The sequence below is a fragment of the Lepisosteus platostomus genome, chromosome 10, assembly GCF_059453375.1.
Source record: "Lepisosteus platostomus isolate fLepPlt1 chromosome 10, fLepPlt1.hap1, whole genome shotgun sequence".
Lineage (NCBI taxonomy): Eukaryota > Metazoa > Chordata > Actinopteri > Semionotiformes > Lepisosteidae > Lepisosteus > Lepisosteus platostomus.
This window is the reverse complement of record NC_142620.1, coordinates 7,184,672-7,210,775: the sequence shown is the minus strand read 5'-3', so window position 1 is coordinate 7,210,775 and position 26,104 is coordinate 7,184,672. Positions and strand designations below refer to the sequence as shown.

The 26,104-nt window shown below is 44.0% G+C and overlaps 2 protein-coding genes and 1 long non-coding RNA gene across 3 annotated transcripts; 2 read left to right on the top strand and 1 right to left on the bottom strand.

Moving 5' to 3' along the window:
- The first annotated feature begins 389 nt into the window (after window positions 1-389).
- six4a (SIX homeobox 4a) lies at window positions 390-10,333 on the top strand. The gene is made up of 3 exons (XM_088647779.1): window positions 390-1,782; window positions 5,007-5,710; window positions 7,865-10,333. Exons 1-3 carry the CDS (start codon window positions 1,052-1,054, stop codon window positions 8,623-8,625), a joined length of 2,196 nt encoding a protein of 731 aa, XP_088503905.1. The 5' UTR covers window positions 390-1,051; the 3' UTR covers window positions 8,626-10,333.
- Window positions 7,358-15,348, bottom strand: LOC148653162 (uncharacterized). The gene is made up of 2 exons (XR_015941619.1): window positions 11,406-15,348; window positions 7,358-11,004 (listed from the first exon to the last, which is right to left on the bottom strand). It is a non-coding gene; the product is annotated as an uncharacterized LOC148653162 (long non-coding RNA).
- A 5,487-nt stretch (window positions 15,349-20,835) lies between these two features.
- On the top strand, window positions 20,836-23,893 carry LOC148653161 (homeobox protein six1b). The gene is made up of 2 exons (XM_088647778.1): window positions 20,836-21,731; window positions 23,040-23,893. The coding sequence occupies exons 1-2, from the start codon at window positions 21,172-21,174 to the stop codon at window positions 23,332-23,334; spliced, it is 855 nt and encodes a 284-aa protein (XP_088503904.1). The 5' UTR covers window positions 20,836-21,171; the 3' UTR covers window positions 23,335-23,893.
- Window positions 23,894-26,104: the final 2,211 nt, after the last annotated feature.

Genomic DNA, 26,104 nt, shown 5'->3' with positions numbered 1-26,104 from the left:
TGGACATGTGTCACAATTATAATACTAGCACTAACAGTAATAGAATTCATAGTAGGGAACAGATAACAGGTTTATTCCATGCTGGAAAAAAGAAGAAAGAAACACAACGTTTCGGCCGTGGAGCCTTCTTCAGGTGTGAGCTATTACTTGTTCCTTTGCAGCTGACGCAGCTACCCACCTGAATTCATCGTAAGTTTACTAATAATGTGAAATATAATTATCTTGATCTTTAATATTTGTATAATACTATAATATATCGTGGTCATTGGTATTTGTAGAATTAGCAAATGTCGCATAATAGCACATAGGAATGCAACAATTGCACTAAGTAAAATAATGGTGGAAAGTGATTATTCTTGCCAAAGTAAATAAACCATGTAAGAAACAGAATTTTCAGATATGGCTTTATTTCAGATGATCACGTACAAAAACCATTTCTTCGTGTCATAAATGTGCTTGTATTTGCCCCCCGCCTCGGATTTCGTTTTCCGCTCTTTTCCTGCCCCGTTTCCATTCATTTCACGACGGCTCAGCGCTGCGCTTTTGCTGTCCTCATCCGCGATTCTCTGTGGCCGTGGTGCAGTTCGCCGGAGTCCAAGCAGCCCCGGAGGAAAGCGCATCTCCTGCGCTGTGCAAGCGCCGCGGCCCGCGCCTGTGCTGACAATGGGGGGCGTGTCCCCGCATCCCGAGCGCGTTCACCTTGCCCAGGTAAGCAGGCCGCGCCGGCGGCTTTGAGTGGCGGCCCCCGCACAAACACGCGTCTCTGTTTTCCCGTCGCTCCTCCCCCGCGGAGCGCTGTCGGGCGAATGAGGTTGCTCTCCGGTGCAGGACCCCCTTCCTGCTCCAGTTTGCGGAGTAGAAGTCACGTTGGAGTGAGAGGAGAGGAGTGACTGGGGAGGGAGGGAGAGAGGGAGAGCGAGCGAGCGAGAGCCTTATCCGTTTACAGGCGCTGCCAGATATCTGATCGGGCTCGCATGGCGCAGGGAAACCCGATCGGCTGAAGCCCTGCCGAAACCAGGAGGAGTGACTTACCAGGAAGCATAAAAAAAAAATGTCTTCTTCCTCGAGCGATGTCAGAAGTGCCCACGAGATCAAGAAGGAAGATGTGAAGGCGGACAAGCGGGAGACCTCCAAGCAGCTGGCGCTGGACGCTGCGGGCTTGTCCATGGAGCAGGCAACTTCAGCCGCAGAGCAGATCCACGGCGAACTTCTGGCGAGCGCCGCCGCCTCCTCCCTGGCGTTTTCCCCGGAGCAAGTGGCGTGCGTCTGCGAGGCTCTGCAGCAGGGGGGCAACGTGGACCGCCTCGCCAGGTTTCTCTGGTCCCTACCTCAGAGCGACCTGCTACGTGGCAACGAGAGCATCCTGAAAGCCCAAGCCCTGGTCGCCTTCCACCAGGCGCGGTACCAGGAGCTGTACAGCATTCTGGAGAACCACAGCTTCAGCCCTCCTAACCACCCCTCCCTGCAGGACCTGTGGTACAGGGCTCGGTACACCGAGGCGGAGAAGGCTCGGGGCAGACCCCTGGGGGCTGTAGACAAGTACAGGCTGCGGAGGAAATACCCCCTGCCCAGGACGATCTGGGACGGCGAGGAGACGGTCTACTGCTTCAAGGAGAGGTCGAGAAACGCGCTGAAGGACCTTTACAAACAGAACCGGTACCCGTCCCCGGCCGAGAAGCGGAACCTGGCCAAAATCACCGGGCTTTCCTTGACTCAAGTTAGCAACTGGTTTAAAAACAGGAGGCAGCGGGACAGGAACCCGTCCGAGGCGCAGTCAAAAAGGTGCGCATAAACTTATCCTTTTTTTAAAAAAAAAAGTTCGTTTGAATCATGATGTGGGATCAAGAGTATGTATCTTACTGAATGGATTAGAAAGACGTGAATTCTAAAAAATGCATGAGATACAAATCAATAAGCTCGTTTTGTTGGTCAAAAGATCCGCCGTTCATACAATCTCACCTGGCTGTACCGGCCCTCCGGATAGTAAGATCTGCAAATAAGAGGGTACTAAACGGAACGGCATGTTTCTTTTTCTGAAACGAGGGCTGTGATCATCGTTTACGAAGATAATTCCAAAATAAAGAAAAGCGTGTCAGATACGCGCTACTAATGTTTTGAAATCTGAAGCTGTTCCCATTCAGATCGGGTTTCGCGTGTAGTGGTAACCCAGATCGCCGCAAACCGGCAGGACTTGCTGTGCTTCTGCAACACTGTTCAAGCTGTTGTCTAAGCTATTGTTTTCGGCCAAGCTGTAACTCATACAATTAATATTTTTAGATTACCGAGACATTCGATTAAAATGATCGGAGAAAAATAGGCTCTTTATTCAGCACACTCGAAACAGTGTTCTGGGATTTCCAGGAGTAGTTTATGAAATTAAGATTTATTAGACTACGATTTTCCTCTACTCCGTTACACATGGTTCATGAACTCAAAGCAGATAAGATATAGTCTCAAAGACTATAATATTGTTGTTCAATGTTTGATGTTTGATGTGAGGGATTCCAGGTGATTGTTTACCACAGCTCTCGCCTCCATCCTTTTTTACTCTGGTTTTTAAGGAGATGGGATCGGCGCACTTTCTGAACCGAGGCTGTCTGTGAGGACATGACCGCCCCGCACTGCAGGGTTAATGGAGACAGAGCTGTAACCGAGTTCTGTTTTTTATTATTTAACTTTCTTAGAATAGCGCTCTTGCGCACCTGGTGGAAGGTGACCTCTTTTGCACAGAGATTTTGCAGTTGTTTTCCCCTCCCCGAAAGCTGATGTCACACAAATGTGCTGAAAGGCATTTCGGCTTGCAGGACGCTGTTGTAATCAACGGAGCGTCCCATAAATTAGGATTCACTCGTAGTTTAGGAAAAGTCTTGAGGACGGTTCTTAACTGTTTGGCTTTGAGCGTGAGCCGCGGACAGTGTTGAAAACGAGGTTTTCATGCGCTGAAGCAGAGGATTAAGACGTGCAAAAGCCTAATGTATCCTGTAAACGCAAAGAGCTTGGGCGATGAACCCAGAACTCTGTCGATTCAATAGAGCTCTTTGTGTGAACATTTCGCCTCGGTCTTTTTTAGCGCCTCGAAATGCAGCTGTTTCACGTCCCTTAAGATATCGTATTTAAAGCGTGGTGCCAAAGCGTGGATGTTTTATTTTTATATATTTGAGGATGTAAAATAAAATAGAATTAGGAAATCCAATTTAGAAACACAAGCGGCAACGTTTCGTCTTTAAAGTCTATGGAAAGTTTTTCTAAATAAATAACATGCATCCAGTAGTTTCGCCGTTCTTCGCGAATTTACTTTATAAATAGTATTTAACCAATAGAAAATGTTACAGAAAAGAGACGTCTCTGTATCGCGTTCGGCAGGTATTAGAGCTTTGAGCGTTTTGTGTAAGTTGCAGAATTCGCGCTACAGTCATTTCGCGAAAACCTCCTACAGTGCAGAGGCACGTATTTCATCTGCGCTCACAGAGAGAGACCCTCTGTTTGACCATTTGTGCTTGGCCTGCGGTGGTCCTGGCATTTGTCACCACTGAGTTTATTACACCAAATGGTGTCGAGGTCAGTCCCCTCGTCCACCAGGAAAGGCCTGCTGCCAATTAACTGTGCGAGAATACGAAGGGTTTTAATCCAGTTCACACTCCAGGGGTGGGAAACATTTGGTACAAATTCCAAGACTCCATTAGTACAAATTGCCTTTGACTTTATATGCGGCAGTATAAAAGCGGTCTGATGCAATGCCACAGTTAGGCTGAATAAAAGTTTGCATCTGAAACTCAGAGCCAGTTATCTTTGTTATTTGAAAAGAATGGCAGTAAAGGCCATAAAGCCAGGGACGAGAGTTTCCCAGTCTTTCCTTTTTCGAGGGAGCAGTTTTCTTTTCACAATGATAAACTACACTTGATTTAAGGGTGCCTGCCACCCTTAATGACTAAAAGAAAATGTCTCACCCAGGGTGACAACATGCTTGCTCACTTTCTGTTTAACAAATTACTGTCAAACTCCTCCAATATATCGAACCAGTAAAAAATTCAGATTTCATTCAACTATCTCTAGTATTGTAAGTTTTTTTTATGTAAGTTAATTATTTGGATTTCTAATGGTGTCTTTAGCTGTAATGGCCAATTCAGTGTTTGACACTGGCACTTCATGTTGTGTACTGGTATTTTATTTTTAATCATTTTTGAGACCGTAGTCTCAGAGCTCTTCCTGTCAGACCTGAAGGATTGTTACTTCCTTTCCTCTTTCAACAAAACAATCCTGCAACCTCCAACATGGAAACAAGCCTCCCCTCCCCTCGACATTGTGGCCCGCTGTCAGCTTGTTGTAGACCTCTAGAGTTTGGGATACATGGGAAGACTCAAAACTCCAGGCAGTGGGAAGCTTAATGTGTGTCCAAGTGTGCAGGTTTAGCCTCAGGATAGAAACCTTGACGACATTTCCCAGCCCTGCAGAGAGCTCCATTCCTTCTGTTTACAATGAGCCCTTACAAAAGACATAAGCAGATGCAAAACTGCCAGCAGTGCTCCCAGGGGTTAGACCAGAGAAACAGTCCTTGTGTTGAATTGGCGTCTTGCTACCCAGTACTGCACAGACCTCCAGATGGGAGGTGGGGGCTGATCGAGCAGAGGTCATACCTGCAGGGGCCAAGTTCTTGGTACAATTCTCTGATTCCATGTGGCTGGATACTACAGCAGGACAGGATGAGGCATTGCAGTGATATTGCAATACAGCTGCGTCTTTATTACCCTTCCAGTAACATGTGGTTTAAATTCGCAACTGGGAATTCTCAGCTGGGAAGTAAAATGAACTACAAAGGATCTTAATATATGGATAACATTTGTAATGCAAATTTAATTTATTAAATTATTAATCTAAGGACATTTTTATTAAATATCGCTTTCTGAAATTTGTGCAGCTTAACATTATAGAGCAAAACATAATGCACATATGTTTTATTCATAAAATCCTTAGACTAACATTAAAACTATTTTTATTGTTCCCTGCAGCGAGTCTGATGGTAACCACAGCACAGAGGATGAATCCAGTAAGGGGCAGGATGACCTCTCTCCACGCCCCTTGTCCAACTCTTCTGACGGGATGGCCAATCACAGCACCCATCCTCTGCCGGGATCTACAGACAGCATCATCATTCAGCAGATTGGGGAAGCCAAGATGTCTTCCAGTTCGGCCAGCAGCGCCGTCTTCAATGGGAATCTTGTCTCTACTAACGCCCCCTCAGTGTTCCTGAATGGCAGCTCCTACCTCCAGGCTCCAAGTAACATCCTCTTCAATGGGCTAAACCTGGGTGGGTCCCAGCCCATAACCCTCAATGCACTTAGGCCTACCAACAGCCTTGTCAGCTCTGACAGCGCTAATGGAGAGACTGTGCTGCACTCGTCTGATGAGAAGGACTACAAGGTTCTCAATGGGCCTGTGACGAACTCCGCCGTGCCTTACAACATGAGCACACTGGGCTCCTCCTTCCCTGCCACCATTCACGCTAGTGAGGTCAAAATGGAGGGCTTGCAGACTCTGGCCTCTCAGGATGGGAGCTCTCTGGTCACATTCAGCACCTCCAACGGCCCACTGCACCTCAGCCAGTATAGCCTTGTCCATATCCCCACCGCTGACACCAATGGGCCCCTAGTCAATGGAAATATCGGGCTGCCACAACTACAAATGCCTCCTGTCTCCACAGCTCCCTCCCATGGTATGTTCACTGCATTGGCCTGAGGTACAGCTCAAGCTAGGATCAGAGGGTATCAACCATCTTCCTGCAGAATTATATCTTGATTGAAGTAGTGTTTTTATAAGCAGAACGTTTCCATTTTCATCCGGAAAAATACGTGAAAATATGTTATGGCGTCAGTTTTTAATTGAGAGCTCACTTCAGCAAAAAATCAAAAGACAAAGGGCATTACCAGGATGAGGGCCGAAAGGGTATATTTGCACTAGTTTACCAAGGCAAAGAGGTACAGGGAACAGTCACAGCAATAACTTAACACTCGATTATTACTAATGGCAGTTCTCCACTGGCTTGGGTCCTGGTGCATGCACCCTTTGTCTCTCACCTGTCTGGAGAAATGCCCATTTTAATTTCTCTGAATGCCCTCCAGTGTGTCATGCACTGCTGGTTATCTCTCAGCACAGATTTACTGAGATCTGCTTGCATGTGAAATACTTTGTCAGCCTTATAAACCATTGTGTTACTACAGAGAATGAAACAGACAAGGGTACCTCCCAACATTACAGAGTGCTTTTGAAATCCCCATTTTGCTTTAGCTAGTATTCTTGGCAGCTTCTGCTGCACTGCAGTTGTATCTCAAGGTGAGCTAGTTTACTGGTTCAGCGTGTTCTGCATTGTGGCCAGATCTTTATATGCATCTCCAGCTCTATCAAAATCTGTAGCGGGTGGTCTTTTTTATGAGCATTTTATAGGTACATCTGTAACAAGGCAGTCTGATCTGTACTCCTTAGTTTCATGCGGATATCGTTATTAATATTTTATTTATGAGCCATATAAAAATAAAATCTCGGTACATTTCCTTTAATTCAGAGGGAGAAGAGTTGTACTAAACCACTCATTAAAAAGCAGACATCAAAGTGCTTAGGCAAAATTTTATTTTAATATGACTGAAACAATTGTGTGGGTACTGCTCAGCAGAGGGAGATTTAAATAATGTTTATATCCTCTGAATGTTGTCAAATAACTAGTTTGACCCCAAACAAGAGAAGTGATTGATGGTGAGGTGTGAGACACTGAGCAGATGGAGTCACATATACAAGGATGGTATGGAAAGTACTGAGCCTGATCTTGTAAAGGGCTCCAAGTACAATCGCCTTTGAATCTGCTTATGGTCTGCAATGAATGTGATCCACGCAAACAGTGCACTGTAGTTACTCCATTCTACTCATGCTTTTTCTTATGCTGATAAAACCAGGTGGGAGGTTAAGTACCCTGGGCTACAGCAGTTGCATTGTGTGACGACTGCTTTGTACCGAGAAGCAAAGCACTGTCACAGCTGGAAACATGCAGTACAGTCGCCACACCTTCGGGACGCTGACATGCGCCTCACGTGATTCTTCTGAAGAAGGAGATGAAAAATCAAGATCCTTTGGCTCAATCTAGTTCTTTCCAAACCACTTTGTTGATCTTGACAGAAGTTCAAGCCTTTGTTGGAATGATGTAGTATATCAGAATAGCTTAGAAAGGAAATGAAATCACTGCAATGAGTTTGGCACCGCAGGTAAAATATTAGAAGAATCAAGTTACGCTCAGCTTTAAAAGGGTTTTGTGGAATAAGAAATCTGAACCCAACTGATTATCTTGATGCAACTTCAAAAATCAAGCTGGAGATTAAAATCGAAATCGACTAATTGATACCATTGTGAAATACACTACTAAAAAAATGATCAAAATATTTCACAGCCACATGTCATTGGTCTTGTTGTACATGCAGATGGGTGGAATGGTGCCACCTAAAGCAGGACTTCAGGCACAGTGTGGTCCCCCTGCGTCTGGGTTTGGCTGTCCCAGTGGCCATTCAGTACAGTGTGTGCTTCACTGCACTCCTCTGCTCAGCTATTGCCATTAAATAACCATTAGGCAGGCAGGAGCTGATCTGCCACTCACACGCTTCCTTCACAGCCCTCTGCAAACACCGCGGCTGGTTTTCATGAGCTGCCTGCTGCTTTTACAAATTGGGTCAAAGAAGATCCCAAAACTGATCTAGATCAGGGTGAGAATGAACGCAGTCCCTCTGTTTGCTCCATTGCTGTCAAAGCCAAGGCCTTTCCCCGCATGATGCGACTGTCACTGCTTTGTAGACCTCCCTGCTGAGCTCTCTTGTTATCGCCCTTCCAGGTAACGTTCTATTGCACAATGCCACTGGTGCTCCTGGAGACTCGTTCTCCAGCAGCTCAGCCTCCGTCCCTCAGCACGACAAACTGGTCCTGGCGCCCCTGCACCCCAGCACTGTCCTCTACGCTCTCCCCTGTGCGCCGCCGGCCCCCGCCCCCACCGCCATCAAACAGGAGCCGGCAGAGGGGGGGTTCTCCTTTCCTCCCGGAATGCACCTGGATCAAAGCGGGCAGCTGAGCCTCGGCTCGACACACCTCTCCGCCTCCGCGTCCTCGCCTCTGAGCGCCGAGGCGGCGCTGAACAACGCTTACGCCCCCTCGGTCCTCGGGCCCTCGGACCCTCTGAACTCTGGGAACGCAGCCGGCCTGTCGCCGCCTCCTTCCTCTCAGGCCTCTCCCGTGACCATCATCAGCTCCTCGAGCGCAGAGCCGGTGGGCAGTGCCAGCTATACCACGCTGACTGTGGCAGCCAGCCCCGGGGCGCAGGCCGCGCACCACCAGGGCATGGGGGCGGGGCAGGGGGGCGGGGCCATTTCTGCAGATTACAACGGCCATCGAGTCCCCACGCTCGCGCACGCCCCCGGCCTGAAGGGCAACTTCCTCTCCATAGCGGACAGCAAGCCCAGAGCGGAGAACCTGCTCCTGCGCACCAAGCCGGGCATCAGCGACATGGTGAGGGTAATCTGCGGAGAGATGGAGACGGAGGAGAAAGAGCTGGCCAAGCTACAAAATGTGCAGATGGAGGAGGACATGAATGACCTATAACCTCTGTCATTTCTTCAAAGGATCTGCCTGTGGGATGTCATTTGTGTGGCAGCCTTTTGTTTTTTTCCTTATAGTGTTAAATTATTTGCTTGTGCATCTCACTGTGTTCACAACCCCAGCCCAAATTAATAATGCATTGACAACAATTAGTTTGATTGACCCAAGGAGTAAGTACACTTGAATCTGAGGAGAATGTGGCCAGCAGTCTTTCTTCTTATGAAAGAAATGAACTAGCATTGGTTTGATTCTTTGAGAAGTTTCCACACAGGTGTTTATATGTGCATATACATCGAATCCAAGTTTCCCAGTCGATTTTCACAGTCAGATTTGTTTGTTCTTTGCCCACTTTCTCCAGGTTTTTAGTAATGAAAATGAATTTGATTTGTAGTATTTCAATTCAATACTAAATCATGTTCCAAAGCAGAACGGGGACATTTATGTATCAAATGTCTTTTTATTAGTGTCACAATAGATGAATATGAATGTCAAGTTGTGATGGTGGCCTGTTCCCACATGGAAGCCAAGATCCACTTCAGCCAAAGGTTATAGTTTCTTAATCTTGGTGATGCCTTGCTGCGTATGATGAAACTTGCAGAAGATATCTTATAAAAAAATATATTTCTGCACTATATCAAAGTGAATAGGATTTTCTTGAAAGAAAATGTATGCAGTGAAAACAATTATGCAATACAGTTATTTCTTTAGCAGAACAAAGAAAAAGAAGGTTGAGTTTCGCCCATGTTTTAACAAACCCCACCACCCAGCTGCCATTGTATTTGTTGCATAATATTTGTTATTTATAAGACTTATGCTGTTACCTAGATGGATTTTTTTTAGTATTAAAGTGCCTTTCTGCCTTAAAACATGAGATCAGTCCTTGTCTGTTCCTCTTCTTGCACTAGAATTGCTGCATTAGTGCAGCAGAATGTAACAAAGGCAGACCTCACAGTACAAACTTCTGAACGTGAAAGAAGAATAATTGGTCTTCCTAACACTGCTCCTGTTGACACAACTTGTTTTGCTCCACCTTAAAGACAGACACTACAGAACAGCCGGCTCAAATCTTGTCTCTAACAGAATTTAGCGGCTTGTTAAGGAAGCAAAGACATGTTTCATGAAATCTACCAAATGCAATATCTCAAACCTGTCTGCTACTGTCTTAGTTGTTGTTAAAAAATGTTTCTGTGGGTTGTTTTTATTTCTGTAAAAAGTCCAATGCAAGCACATGTAAATAAGTGACATTTGTAAATGCAAGGCGAAGATATGAATGTTAACAGCGGTGTTTTGTGGGAGATACTCTACATTTGGCGCCCACTGCTAAGTCTCGCAGTACTCTGTGTATGAAAATGAATGTTTTGTTTTTGTGTTTTTTAAAGGGGAGAAATTTCTTTTGTTGATTTTTTTGCATGGTGAGCTTGCTCTGCTACTGCGGTACTTCCCAAATATATTGTATGTGCCTTATATTTTTTTCTTTTTTTAAAGAGATAGGACAATCTTGGGTTGGGGTAAAACTTTCTCCACTTTTTGGTGATGGTACACTAAGCATGTGACATTTGTGTGTTTGATTGTTTCATACAAAACACGAGCTGTATAGTACTGTAATAGGATTTTTAAGCTTGAATGGTCTTTTGTTTGTATTCTGAAATGATTGGAACTTATTTTTCTAAACATTATATCCCATTAAAACTTTATATTTATATATACAGTACACTGCAGTGGCCTTAGCCTTCTTTATTGTACGACCCTTGAATCTTCATCGGTCACCTCTGTGTCTTTTAAATATATAAACATAAAAGGAACAATATATTTCTAGTCCAGTATTCAATCAAATTCATCTTTCTCAAATGCATGCATGACTTCTTACCAAAGACAGTGCAAAGGTAAATGCTGGTTTAAATGACCACATTGTAAAACTGAGTTTTAAAGTTACATTTAAAAAAAAATCAGAGGCAATATGCGCATCCAAAGGGAAAAAAAATTCAAAATTACAATATGATACGCTGTGTTAGTGCAGCACAATGCAACAAGACAGATCTCATACTTGCGACCTCAACTCTGTAATGGTTATTTCTGTTGGAACAACAGGTATAATTCAACAGGAAAGTGATCCAGTCAGCTCCTGTGCATACTAATTAACAGGCATAAAAATGAACATTTTGACATCCTGTCTCTACATACACAATGCATTTACAGTAGTCTTACCAGCCGAGAGCTTTGCTGAATTATTGTCTAGAGTGCCCACACTTTATTTCTTCAGTTTCTGCCCCTTCACGCCATCGTCATACTGAGAGCTGAAATGCTGAGTCATCGTTTACTAGCCTTTTCATTTTTAATTCACCGTGACTGCATGATAGCATCTGCTGGGCTTCCAGCACGTCTCTAGAGGATTCAATAATGGATTCAGTCACCTTTTCTTTACCTACTTCATGTTTTCTAAATTTTAGAGTGACCTAAGAGAGGATCCTTCTTTACAAGTTTGTCAGTGCAATGTCATGGGAAGAATTACTGCTATTGATGTGGCACCACAACACAATGTGACTGATTCACAGTTCACAGTGTTCCTCCCAGGCATAAATACCTGCAGGTAATGAGCCTTTTGTTACTAGTTCACAGGTGATCTCCTCTTTGAGCATCAGATTAACTGATTCAGAGATATCAGATAGCAACTGTTTAATATTAAAGAGCAAGTAGACTATGTTTCCCTGGAATTACAAAAGATTGTTTTAAATAAAACTAACCATCTAGATCTTACTGAAAGTCCGACGGATTATATTCCTTACCAAAGAAGATGACAATGCCTCATCCCTGTGCGGGATTTTCACTGCCCCGCTCCTCTCTGAATTTTGACGAGTTTTTCAGATTTCTGCTTCTTTTTTCCCCTCCGCCCGCGTCAAGGAGAGGAATTTTAAACTTGCCGTTTGAAACTGCCACCCTTTGACAAGAAATTTTAAAAAGTAACCGGAGTCCTCCCCTCCTCCTTACTCCACACTCAATGTCCATAAATAATTTATGGTTGTGTGTGTGTGTGTGGGGGTCGATGCAGCCATAGCGGGCTGTGTTTATTAATTTTAAAAATATATATATGTTCACAGCGTGCGGGCCGGTTTCTGCCTTCACGGCCCTGTCTGTTACCATGGTGAGCACCGCGCGAGGCGAGACCGTCCGATACCGACCCGGGCTCGGGAGCACAGCGTGCGAGCAGGGCGACCGGTACCTGGGGACGCCTCGCGACACCCGTCAGCCGACCGCACTCACAGGGCAGGAGCTGCTCCTGAAGACTCGTCCCATTTTCCTTCTCATCCCGTTTATTGTTCGAAGCTCGTTTGGAAATCTTTTTCGTTTCGTTCGTTTTACGTTTCATTATCGTGAAGTCCCCCACCATTACGAACTGACTCGTCCGGAATGTTTTTACTCTGTAGGTTATACAGCATGTGATGACAAGATGCCCGTGCCCCCAGTTCATTATGTAGTTGTAGCCATCTTCATAGTTTTGTTTTTTGCTTTGTAGAATCATTTATTGCGATTTACAGTAAAACACAAACCAAAGCAAGAACATTACAACATGCATACACATTTGAATGCAATACATTGTCCGCTGTTTTCAAAAGTATTTTTTGATACGAAATCGAAATCATATCAACCAGCAGTTTTTACTGACTTTACTTGCGCAAAACAAGTGCGACAATCGTTGATACTTCTACCCTTTCGATACCCGTCGTTTATTTTGGAGTTACAGTACAAGACACGCCGCATATGCACACAATACGTGCCCACGTAGTAAAACCGGAGAATTTACCTTCACCTGCACTCGGAGTTCCAATCTGAAACTCCTGATGTATCGTTTTGTACGCAGTTACAGAGGTGCACAGTAAAACACGAACAGCGAGGTAGTAAAGGGGGGAACCCCCAGAACAGGGCTTATTAAAAGAGCTAACCTTTAGCCTTTCAAAATTTCAAAGCTGACATTTAATGCGTTTCAACAGACTGTGCGCCATATGTAATGTGACCTGAAGCGCACAGTGCCTCAGAGCTCCCGGCTCCACTAATGAGAGGGGAAAGGTCATGAGCTTTGGAGAGGTTCAAAGACCCTCCACTATTTTTGTATACTTAAAAAAAATATGTATGCATAGTAAGAACACGGTCTAATTTAAATAAACCATTACCTGCCCCTACAAATATGTGCGTAAGGAAATCAACACCACACAACGCAATCAAAGAAAGGAAAGTTTGCTTTGAAAACGGCGAGGAGCGTTCGCAGTTAGGCTGGGCCTCCGGCATTTCGATGCTGTAACGTACTTGCCTTCTCTCGTATTTCAGATGTCATGTGGAAACAGCAACAATTAGAACACGGGGAAATACACATCTCTCACTGTCTCGGCAAAGTTCTGGAAGTCACTCTGTTTGCTTCAGGTTAAAACTCTTTACTCTTAAACTCTTCAGGTTAAAACTCTTCACACTTGAAGAGACAAGAGCTGGGAACGGGAAAGCTGAACCCACTGCGGGGAAGCTCGGTTTCGAGGACGCAGCGAGTCTGTCCAGCAGGACAGTCGACAGAGTTTGATTTTGTTAGTGTGTCGTTGCGGGGATGCAGCTGCATTTTAATCATGCCGCTACCTCGCAGGGCCGAGAGAGGCGGCGAAACACCGGTGCAGCCCCCCGGCCTCCTCTCCGGCAGCTCTCACAAGCCAGCCGAGCGAGAAGCGGAGCCTTCCCTCAACCTAGGAGGCTGGGGGCTCAGCTTGAGCCGTCTCGGCCAGACTCCAGGCTCCTAGGCCTGTAGAGGGCGGTGTGCTGTACTTGTCCGTCTCTGTCACTCGATGGACTGTAAACTCCAGTGACGCCCGTAGCTCCCCAGCTAAGATCAGCACGTGAAATTTCCAGCCCTCTAGTGCAAATGACATATGAGAGAACATTGGACGTCTTCATTATATTGTATGCGAATTTACTGTGTTACTTTTTAACTTTTTGTTTTTGGTTTTCTTTGCTTACTTTGTGATTCATCGTCGATACTTCATCCCATATAATATATTAAATAACATTATTTAATCGAAAGTAATTATCCATTATTATACTCTTCTGGTGAAATACAACTGCCTTTTGCCCGTGACTAACATAAGACGAGACTCGTGAATATATCAGATATAACATGTATTTTCTAAGATGAATGCTAATTTAGTCGTTGGCAAACAGCTAATGTCTCTCCCAGCACATGTCTGGTAATTCGCTGAAACGGAAAGGTGAAACCCTGGTAGGATTTAATGGTGAGATCTGCGTTAAGGACAAAATGAAACATCTGCGCTCCAGCGCGTCAGGGTGGATCACGGAGCGTGTCCGGCGAGTCCAGCAGCAGATGTGCGCGAGCCGCCCTGAACCTGGTTCCATCGCCTCGAGCCTGCCCGCTGTCCCGCGTGGAAGCGCGCTCGAGAGAACAGCTGGGAGGCCCTTCCTGGTCCCCACGCGGCGCTGGACAAATGGCATTGTCAAGAATAGGAGCCCACTTTGTAACCGGAGCGATAACTCCGATAAGATTCTCGGATGACTCTTACGGAGTTCACATTGTCTGAAAGACATTTAAGCTTGACAGTTTCATTCCGCGCTCAAAAAAAAAGAGAAAAAGCCACCTGTCCGTTTTTTAGAAGCTTATCAGCAGGAAAAAAAAGTACCCTTTTATCCTTCTTTTCACGTTTTATCTTCAGGGGGCTCCAAAGATCATTTTGAGTTGAAGGTGAGTAACATTTTTAGCAGCACCCTCAACTTCCTGTGTACTATTTTGCTTTACATACGAAATCAGTAGCTGCACGTGCACTATAATGATATGGCGGACCGTCCAAAACGTATTTTTAAAGCTGGCATCATCCACATGAAATTATTACAGCGATACGTACTGTACCAGGATATTTTCATTTTCAAATGGAATGGATGTAATTGATCCGCATGGTGTATGTATATTTTAATCGAATTGAATACACGAAACAGAAGATTTGGTTCAAAATCAGTTCCCAATAGATCATATGCACGAGAGGTAATTATCACCAGTCCCTGTTTCGTAGATAAGCCGACTAGCTCTGCGGTGTGCTGTTGTTTATGGACTGGCGCCCTCTCCCTGTAAGAATCACCGTGAAGCTCAGGTCGGCGCCGTCTTCAGAGACACAGGCTCGCAATAACTGAGCCTGAGCAAAGACACACCTCGTGTGGCTCCAGGTCCTCAAATATCATTGAACCGTCTTAAGAGCACGAGCAGCTGGACACGAATCGCGTTTTCTTTAAAAATGTTCACTTCGTCTGGCATTTGCAAGCCTCACGGTTATGGCTCAGCAGAATTGCCTCAGTTTATCCCCCATCCGTGATCCCTCAGATTCCTGTTTCACACAACACACTCTGTCCCGTAGAAACGAGGGGGGAAAACAGCCCCCTCTCCAGCAAAAAAGGGGATATGTTATCTGGGCCTGTATTTCTTTCTAAAAAATAACTGAGCCGAATTTTTCCTATTGTTTTAACACGCCTCTTCTCTCTTGATTTCCTATCACAGTGTCTGGGTCGTTGTTGCTATTAGCACACACCTTCGAGACTTCGAGAAGCGTCACCGAGAACAGACAACAAAAGAGGGCTTTATTACAGAAATACCGCTGCGCTCTTAAACATGATCTAATTTTTACAAGTGACAGGAAATTGTTTATAATCACGTCTCCAGTTCCTACGCTATATGTCATCATCTGAATTGTTTGCTGTGCTTCGAGCTCTTTGAAAACACGCACTCTGTCAAGGCCGCAGGCTGCTTTAACAGCTATCACTTAGCAGCAGTGCAGAAACGCGCAACCCAGGGCATCGTTAAAAAGCAAGATGAAATCAGGTGTCCACATCGACAAGAGCTTGAAGAGATCTAATTTGGACAAGACGTGAATGCAGCTTTCTGTAAAGGACATGATGATTCTCCAATCACAGTATTTCCGCAAAGCCATTTTTTTTAATTACTAAAGTATAATAAATGTTTTTTTTAATTCCACCTATTAGAAAACAATTTATTAAACTCCGTTTTTTTTAAAAAAATTCTCATAGGATATACAGAGGCAGTGATTTAGCATTTTGTGTATACTTTTTACACAGACATACATATGTAATCAAATACACAGAATAATAAATCATTGTTTCTATACGCCCAGTGCAGCAGCCGTTTTATTGGAAGTAAGTAAAAACACATGTAGGATCTTTCTGTGTGACGCTTTTTACGAGTCAAGTTTCGTGTACTAGTGGGATATGAATAACTGGAGGACAGTGAGTAAAATTCGCGTTGTGAACGTGTGATCTGTAAATACGCGGCTTGACAACGATTTTACAGAGCCGTGCGGAACACGACTGATGAGTTTCTGGTTGCGGGTAACGATTCCGTCGCTCCGAAACTGTGAGACCATCTTTAAACACATCTTAAATATCGCGTTTTTAAAATGAGGGAAGAAATGTTGTTGCCAGTGGGATCCGCAACCAGATGCGAGGAGGAACTGCAATACAAAAGGGAGAAAGATTCCTCTAAATATCAAATGCGATTTTCTAAGGCACTACCCGTGTGACGTATTTAGATTTCCAGTAAACGACAGGAGTGACCGACCCGTTTTGTTGCAAAACTATTTTATGCTCTCTTTTGCTTGTGCCTACCCATGCTTTAGATTACATAAGGTCATTACAGAATTTACAAAACGCAGAGACAAAAACGTGAAAAGAAACTGGCTGTGTGACTGCGGCGTGAAATAGTTTAGCGGTATAATATGTGCAAATAAATTTATGATATGTTTCTCTGGTATGAATTTGTGGTTCTCTTTTCTTCTTTCTTCCCATTCGTCTAAGCAGTCGGCAGTAGCAAAGACCCCGCCAGAACTGCCCAAGGGCAGAGAAAGTCCACATCTTGAAATAATCAGGACCTGAGAACGGGCACGTCCCCTTGGCTTCTCGGGTTGTAGCAGGAGGCGCGGTGCAATGTGGTAGAGACATTACAGAAACCCGAGAGCCGTTCATCGGTGACTCCAATTGCCAGTGTGTTAAAATTGATTAGAGACCAGCCGAGCAGACAGTAATGGTTAGGGCTCGAGACCGCGCGCCACACCACAGCCGGGGAGCAGGAGCTGAAGGAAACGAATTTGCGCGTCTCGAAAGCGACACAAGCAAATTAGCGAAACTGTGAATCGCCTCCGCTTTAGGAAAGACGCTTTTACCTGCATATTCTCGCCGTATTGCTTCATTTTACCGCGGAAAGGAAGTATTTCTGACGTAGTCTACCTTACCGCAAAACAAACACAATTGTATTCGGTGAGGCCGTGGATTGTATTGAGAATAATTTTCTTCACTGGACATTTTAAAGTCAAATTATAAAACCGTTAGGGCTATTTTCCAATGACCCGAATCCAGCTGTAGTCTGCGGAGTATCTATATTAAGCCTACCGTGTCTCCTGAATTCATATTGATACTGGGTGTATAAATGAATAAATAAACTCCGGCCCTGTTCTAGCAGTGTGGTACCTCTGACAGTCAAGATCGCCGCCTTCAAAAACCATCGCACTGGAATATCACGCCGCTCCACTGAACCAGTTGTGTTTGTCTCGGGTTTCTGCACAACTCTTGTTACTTGTTAGTACAAGTCTTTTTACACGCGTGATATCTTCGCGCGGCGGCTGCGTTCCCTTCCTCGTCCAGCGAAGAGGGGAATGAGTTATATGTTATGAAATAAAACCATTTTAATTTCTAGCCGCATTTTAATAGGTCACGTACTGTATATGAGCGAACAAATTTTTCTGTGTCATAAACTCTACTTGTCACCTCACATCTTGGTAGCCTGTTGGCCGCAGTCACAGAGAACTGGTTGGTTCTCGTCAAACGTGGAATTCAAATTTGTACAGCATGAGAAATGTTTTTTTTATCGATACACTAAACAATGTTAATAGTTTTTGTAATTATTTTCGCATATATTTTTTTTATTTTCCCCACAGACTTTTTGCAGCTTCATTTTAAAATGAATGAGGGACGGAGCAATATTGTGCTGTAACACCGGCGTTAAATTCTCAGCAGATTGTAGACCTTGCTTGGGGTTTGCTACCGCGTGTGCTTTAAACAAAACATCAGGGGATAGTTTCTCCGTGACGTGCCCTCCAGAATTAAAATTGTGTTTTTTTTTAATATACTTTGTTTCATTAAAATAAAATAGAGTGGTGCAAGTACCACAACGCAATATAATATCCGTTATGGTAAGAAGGGAACAAATATACAAAACACGGCCTACGCAGTTAAAGAATGATTAAAAACATGCATAGAATCATACGCTTTATCTGGAAGTTTAAATGCTAATTATAATGATAAATCGCATTACAGTGAGCACTTTAACATTCTTGAAATATAATTCGTGCTGTTTTTGTTTCCTATGGCGAATGGAACGTAAATCCACAAGCCAAATGTGATCCGTCGGAATATTACATTATCCTCAAAAGCCAGACCAAATAGGACAGATTTCAGGAGCCTCCGCTTGTTTCAATCCCCCTGAGACCCTGGCAAAGTTTGTTTTTACAGGTGTCTGGAACGGCCGCTAAAACTAATTAAAGCCTCGCTTTATTTTAAACCAGCGAGCGGGCGGCCAACAGGACTCACTGTGGAATTGTCTCGCAAAGAAAACAAAGCAAAAACAAAAAACGATTCTGCAACATAAAAATTCAAATGTACCCGTGTCCAGAACCTGATTTTTTTTTTTACGTTTGGAGGTGAAACGCTTTTCTGAAGAAAAAAAAAAGTGCTCCATTCCGGGCGGGTGGATGTTGCGCCGGTGTCACGTTGCAGATCTCGGTGAAGATAGAGAAATGTGATCTATTCTTTAAAACAGCGGCTGGACAGCAAAGAGCTCGCAAAACACAGAACTCATTTACTAATGGACTGGTTTTATATTTCACTGTACAGAGGGGAGAGGGAAAAAAAGCAGAAAAAAATCTGGGCAAAGGGGATCTTTCTCATCTAGACGCACCCTTTAACTGCTGATATATAAAATGCATGAAGCTGTGTCTGCAACGGGTGACTCCGCACCGCACCAACTGTCTAAAAGCCCTGGGCGTGGACCAGTAACTCATCTAGAAATAATCAAGTGAGGAGAGCAAAACGAAACTCTGACAACGGAGAGAAAGAAAAATCTACCGTTTAAAAGGCCCCTTCTTAGGACGCACATCTTGCACGTCTGTCGCAAATGTTTCACTGCTGGAGAAACCTAAATGTCAAGACCCAGTTGTTCGCAGCCTGGACATTTCAACCCCAACTATATATTTATATCATGTCGGTGTCTTTATTGGGTTTTGTAAGTCTGTGAACAGTGATTCTCGACACCTTACTGCTCGCTGCTGTAACAGATGAAGGTAATGGCACAAACACAAACTCCGAGCACCACGAGGTCACCCTTCCCGCCCTGTAACATCAAATTCAAGATGTGAAATGGGGATGAGAAAAGAAACACAGCAAGGGCACTGGGATAACTTCAAAAGGAAATATGGACATTAGAATACATTATTCTGTTGTTTTCAAATTGATTTTTTTAAAACGCCAGCTTCAGAATAATTGGAGAATTCATAAATTCTGCATTCTCTTGAAGTGCGCCACAACACGCGGCTCGTTCAGAAGAGCAGGCGTAAATACAAACTTCCGAAGTGAAAGCAAGGATAACGTGTTTCTGAGGTGACCACTGTGGTGTGACATACTCTGCAGTCCCGTGGACCGTCACAGAACCCCGAGGTCCCACGGGCCTCATAAGGAAGAAATAGGAACATGAGTGGTGTGCACAAGATTGCACACATGGCATTTCAAGAGGACTCACGACTCTATTCGCAATCGCTGAGAGCAAAGCACGGCATAAGATCAAGGATTCGCATGTGTGATCCTGCGCCTTGATTTTGGACAAAAAGGGATTCTGTGCATAGCGGGATTCCTCACACTGCTCTCTCCAGACCACCACGAACTCACCAGAGAACAGTCCCTGAGAGGACAACAACAACAACAACAACACAACTACAGAATGGGTCAGGAGTTAGAGTGAGACCATCGCAGCGGGTTCAGCTGTACTCGACTGCTACTTCTTAGTAACAAGTCCTAACCCAGCTACTCGGTTATCTGTTGGCAAGTTAACACGATGGAAACTGCGATTTGGAAAACAAATACACCCTAAACGGTTCTCGTTGTAATCACCATTTTAAACGTCACGAACACTTGCTGTATTAAAAAAAAATACTCGACGTTCTCAGTTCCTCCAGAATGTTTTCGGATCATCTCGCAGCTCCATCTTCAGTCTGTAACCCGCTTTTCCCTCTGCCACTCTTCAGTATATTTATGTGGTTTTGGCGTGTGCGCTGGAGGTGCGGGGATTTGACATTCTTAATTAACAGTTCCAATAAGCTATATTTTAACAAAGGTGCAATTTACTCGGCGAGGAGTGCTGTTATCTCGGTATCTAGCGGCTGACAATAGATTATCTCTGATGATAGGAGGCTAATTGTTTGCTGGAGCTGTTTAATGCGGCGCTCCAGCTGAAATGTAAAGGAGGATTTCGAATCCTTAAGACTTCAATTGTCCTCTTCTTAGCAACAATTGTACAGCAGCTACCACCTTTAAAAGCTACTAAAAAGTGACCCGCTAGCCTCTTGCTTTCCTGTCAAACCCAGACATTGCCTCTCCCCACCGAACAGTCCTGCTGCGGCTTTCCCTTCTCTGTCTCTATTAACCACAGCCTCTTTCACCCCGAGTTAAAGCGCAGCGCAGCTCTCACCATGAAATATCGCCTGAAGCCATTAAACTACATAACCTAATAAAAAATCACTCCATGACTATTAATAGGCAAAGAAGCAAAGTGAGGAAAAATACTGCGCGTTTTATGCGAGGGGTCTCTAAAACTAGTCTAGGTGATGATTAATAATGTATTAAAATCCAATAAACTCCTTAGGCCGTTTATCAATTCATGAAAAATTCATCGACAGAATTAACGTAATTAAATATACGCTGACCAAAAAAAAAAAGGAGCAGGTCTAGGAGGAGAGCACAATGAAAATGGGCTTTAAAGGTCTGTAATAATTGATTTGTATCGAGGTGCCCCGCTCCCTCAGGTAACACTTGAGAAGGGGGCTCGAGTTTCAGCGCCTGACGTCTCTCCCCCGGAGGAAACGGAGCTGCAAACTTCGCTCGGCTCTGCCGCGAGGATAGGGCGGCCCACGAGCCAATCAGAGCGCCGCTCCGCGCGCTTTAAGCCTGACATAACTTGAACAGGAACAAATTGTCCCAACAATCAACATCCCAAACTCGCGGAGCGGTGGATATCGCCCTACGGGATTGCACGCTGGGGTTTTTTTTTTTTTAAATTCGGTGAACAACAACAACAACAAAAAAAGAAAAACACAACCAGCGCCACAACAGCAGAAGATATTAATAGGCTCGACACGCGCGTTTCGTGCCCGGTCCTCTCGTCGTTCTGTTCCTTTTTCTTTTTTCCAGGGGAGAGATCGTTTTGGTGCGAGGGGGGATACAACCCAACGTCCAGACATTATGTCAATGCTGCCCTCCTTTGGCTTCACCCAGGAGCAAGTGGCGTGCGTGTGCGAGGTCCTCCAGCAAGGGGGGAACCTGGAGAGGTTGGGACGGTTTCTCTGGTCGCTGCCCGCCTGCGACCACCTCCACAAGAACGAGAGCGTGCTCAAGGCCAAGGCGGTGGTGGCCTTCCACCGCGGAAACTTCAGGGAGCTCTACAAGATCCTGGAGAGCCACCAGTTCTCCCCGCACAACCACCCGAAGCTGCAGCAGCTCTGGCTGAAGGCGCACTACGTGGAGGCGGAGAAGCTCCGGGGGCGACCGCTCGGCGCAGTCGGGAAATACCGGGTCCGGAGGAAATTCCCCTTGCCCCGGACGATCTGGGACGGCGAGGAGACGAGTTACTGCTTCAAGGAGAAGTCCCGGGGGGTCCTGAGAGAGTGGTACACCCACAACCCCTACCCCTCTCCCCGGGAGAAGAGGGAGCTGGCCGAGGCCACGGGACTGACCACCACGCAAGTCAGTAACTGGTTCAAAAACAGGAGGCAGAGAGACCGAGCCGCGGAGGCGAAGGAAAGGTAAGAAATGTGTTTTAAAAATCGCTTTCTCGCGCGAAATTATTGAATCCCCGGTTATTCTTACGTTATTATCGCCCTTCGGCCCCTTCGCGAGGTTGCTGTCGTCGTCCAGGAATGCCTGGGACGAACAGTAGGATATTTCTGCGCTGCCCTCAGCCCCACAGTTTTCTGAAAGAGCAGTACGACATCTTTTGACAGGGAAATCGCTCTTCATAACAGAGGAGAAATCTTCGTAAAGACGCGGAGGCTTCTGCCAAGCCGTCTTGTTAAAAAGGAGGTTACTGGAGAAAGAACTGAACAGGCATATTTCACGGAGGGAGAATTTGTTGTTTCTTTAATCGCACGTAATGTGATTATCAGTGCCCATTAAATATTCTAACAGAAACATCGCATTCAGCAGATGGTAGATTTGTGATTTAGTTTCATACGCGCTGCAGCAGAAAACTATAAAACCCATAAAAAGTTCAAAGCCCTTTATGTTGTAGAATACCTATGTATCTGGTTTACTGACTAATTTTACAATACTAAATGGAATTACATTAATTAAAAATAATGAAAGCGAATCCGATATCTTACTATTATCTTTATAGTCAGAAATGATTTGTATCGGCCTGGGCACACTTTATTTGGGCAGTATTCCTTTTTTTTAACAACACCAACCAGAGAAAACGTGGATTAGCTTAGTTACTCCTTTAACTGTTTATGATCAAAAGATAAATATCATCATAAAAATGCTTATTTTAGCGGGTGGTTCAGATCGCTGGAACGGGTGGATTTAAAATAATCTCACTGCCAGGCAGGATTATAGGCCTGCACATTTGAGAAATTACGCTACATTTATTCTTTATGAAATTAACTTTAAAAACGCGTTTTTAGTTTATTTTTCTTACGACGGGAAAATGGAAGCGTCTTAAAAAAATCAAAGGCCTACAGTACTTCTCTTGAACGTCAGCTCTGGGGTCTCTTCCTGAATGAGTGATAAAAACACAAGGTGATTTTAGTAAAGTTTTAGTAAAACTGCATTTAAACACGACCATGGCACTCTGATTTAAGATAACAGATATTGTATCGGTCATGTTTTTTACCTCAGCCCAAACGTTTGCAATAGAAATCCCCGAAAAAAACATAGGTTTGTCTTGTCTTCGATAGGCTGTCCTGCCGGTATTGACACCCTGGTATTCAGACTTGTATTTTAGGGTAGCCTATGTAATGTTCGTATTATATTATAAACCATCGCTCAAAAAGAACGTGCTGTTCAAAATTAGTACGATTTGTTATTAAGGTTTATTTTACTTTTTCTTTTGCCAGGGAGAACAGCGAAAACAATAACTCCGGCAACAACAAACAGAACCAGCTCTCTCCCCTGGACGGGGGCAAGTCTCTGATGTCCAGCTCGGAGGACGAGTTCTCTCCGCCCCAGAGCCCAGACCAGAACTCCGTCCTGCTGCTGCAGGGAAACATGACTCACCCCGGGAACTCCAGTTACCCACTGACCGGCCTCAGCGCCTCCCAGTCCGTACACAACATCCAAGGACACCCGAACCAGCTACAGGACTCCTTGCTCGGACCGCTGACTTCAAGCCTCGTCGACCTGGGGTCTTAAAACCATATCCAGAGGGGGTTTTTTTTACATAAAGGAGAAAGACTAAGATCCGACACTTTCAATGTACATATATAAATATATTATAATACAATTTTAAAATCCCTGAGTTTTCTGATGTGAAATTTCACACAGTGGTACTTAAAAAAAAGCAGTGGACCGTTGCTGGACTTTTGGTCAAGTCGTTAATTTGGACAGATGACTAAAAACGACACCGCTTGAATTAATGCTCTTCTTCACGACCCGGACTCGTCGGTTTTTTAACAGCCTGGATGCTCATGACGCCAGGTCCACATCTGAGGCAGAACTGTCATCGTCAAAAATCGTCAAAAAAAAAACCCTTAAAACATCTGCCTTTGAACTTGCCTTATTTTATTTTTTTTTGCTTAATTTATGAAGTTTTTTTCTTTCCAGAGAGTTTGAATTCACAGGGAAATCGTGCTTTGGGAACTGAGAGGAAGGCTGTCAAATGAAAACATCTCTGAAGTTTACATTTTCGTAACGAGAATACTGTTCCGGCTTCAGCTAGTTTCCAATAAACGTAAGCGTATGGCGAGAGAAAGTGTTTCAAGTGTGTGATTTTTATTAACATCCGTAATTATCCTGGACCGCTTCGCGATTCATCTGGAACATGACAGCAAAAATACTAATTCTTTTTGCAACGTACTATAAGTGACATTTATGTAAGATAGAATGGAGTAATTTAAGTATAATATTTAAAGCAGTAATTGTGGATAATGGAGCTCTTAGCAAACAATGGAGTGAAATCAATAATAATTGACTGTAAAAATCAATAAACGCATAAATGATATGAAAATAAAGAGTTAAACATACGGTGATTGACCGAAATGAACATATGGCATTGATCCTTTAATAGGTATATTTTGGTTTACGTTTTGCCTTTTTCCTTTAAGGGCAACATTATATTTTAAAGAGGGACACTTAATGCTTGTATTTGTGGGATGTATTTAAACGCTATTGGTATTAATCTACAAAAAGAACAACCGGCTTAATTTTAAGGCTCGTTTTTTGTACAATAAAAGTCGATAACTGAGGTCTGTCGCTAGTGTGCTCTTAAAACTGGAAACATTTGCTACATTATGTAGGCGCATTGAAACTTGTCTGCAATACCTGAAGTTTAGCTTTTGGTGAACAGAAACGTCACTTCGTCTAATGAAACAGAGCTTCGCGTTTTGATGTCCGGATTATTTTGAAGTGAAACAAAAACAGCGGTAGGGAAAAAACGACGCCGATTCTGACATCGCAAGATAATAAGACATTCATGGGACAACAGAAACCTTGCACATCTTCTGAAACTTTATTTGGATGTAATACAGTCATCTTGATTTTGAAAAGAAAATGTTTACTTTTCGTCTAACAAATAAAAAATGACTCAATATGAAAGACAACGCAAAGCCCCGAGCAATTCCTTTTAATAAAAAAAATACGCGGAAAAAAAGGTTTGCTAAGACCATATATTAAGAATGTTTGGCCTGATACTTGAAGACAGATAAAAGCCCGCTACGCCACAGCGCAAAGGGAAGGACTGCCGTCTCCTTTGCTGGCGATGTGGATCATTAGGCCTGGGTTGCAGTGTTTATTTTGTGCTCTTTTAGTGTTTGTTCTGTCGGTTCTGGGCCACGGAGAAACGCCACCATCTGCAGGAGGCGGACTCACGTGGGACCATTCATAAATTCTTCCGCACAGAGAGCTTCGAGCGAACAGCCGCGCCATTAGACGAGTCCTTGTTCTCAGCGTTTCGTCCCTCAGCTGATCGACCGATCACTTTTTGGACAGTCTTCACTCAAAAGTATCGAAGTTTTGAGGTCTAATATCTGAGCTCAAAGTGGAAAATTACACCGCGATAAGTAAACAATTAGCAACTAAATTCTAAGAGCCCCTGTGCAGCTCTTGAAACAAAAGGTAATCTAATTTTTCGGAGATCCGCATTGTGCACCTCGTTCGCGACGGTTTCCGTTTTCCTTTCTGATTCTGAGGGTTAAGCCTTTCAAATACATAAATTCGCTTAGATAAATGTTTGCACGCCTGCCTTGAGCAGAGGTACGACCCCGCAGACCAGTCGAGAAATGTCTGCGGGGGAAATCGCCACCCCACTGAAGCCTGCACCCTTTTCTCTGGCCGGACAAGCACCAGGGCAGGTTAGGGGAAAATTATCACAGAACCTAGTCTGAGTTACTTTTCTGGTCCTTCAGTTTCTGGAGCTTTTTTATTTCCTGTAAAATGGTGTTTCTGATTTATTTTTCGCAGCTTTACAGCTTTGCTAATTCTGTATTTGTAAGACTGCAGATGCGATTGGGTTACCAGACTGAGATCCGAGGTCGTCTATCGGGCACCCTCAGACATCTCGTAAGTTAATATAGCCCTTTCGGATTGTTTATGTAAACGTTTATACTGATTTGCAATGATGATCTTTTCCAGGACTACATCAAAACCCACCTCCTACACGTACTGGAATTGTTGTATTTTATAAGTCAGTATTAATATTGAAAGATGTTAAAAATTTAATGTCACATCTTTAGTGCAAAAAATGATACAGTATTTAACATTTAACACTATATTAAAATATAGCATTATCCTAAAAACGGAAAAGCAAAGCTTAAATGTGCATTTATAATAATAATAATAATAATAATAATAATAATAATAATAATAATAATAACAACAGTGGTTCCTGGTAACGCATACAATACATACATATTTGCTTTCGTGTATGATTTATATGATATATGATATTTTTAAGTATTTTTTTACG

Excerpts from the sequence above, each read along its gene's own strand:
- LOC148653161 (XM_088647778.1), top strand. The coding sequence starts at position 21,172 with ATGTCAATGCTGCCCTCCTTTGGCTTCACCCAGGAGCAAGTGGCGTGC. Across the intron at positions 21,732-23,039 it reads GCCGCGGAGGCGAAGGAAAG|GGAGAACAGCGAAAACAATA; the intron begins GTAAGAAATGTG and ends TTCTTTTGCCAG.
- six4a (XM_088647779.1), top strand. The coding sequence starts at position 1,052 with ATGTCTTCTTCCTCGAGCGATGTCAGAAGTGCCCACGAGATCAAGAAG. Across the intron at positions 1,783-5,006 it reads TCCGAGGCGCAGTCAAAAAG|CGAGTCTGATGGTAACCACA; the intron begins GTGCGCATAAAC and ends TGTTCCCTGCAG. Across the intron at positions 5,711-7,864 it reads CTCCACAGCTCCCTCCCATG|GTAACGTTCTATTGCACAAT; the intron begins GTATGTTCACTG and ends TCGCCCTTCCAG.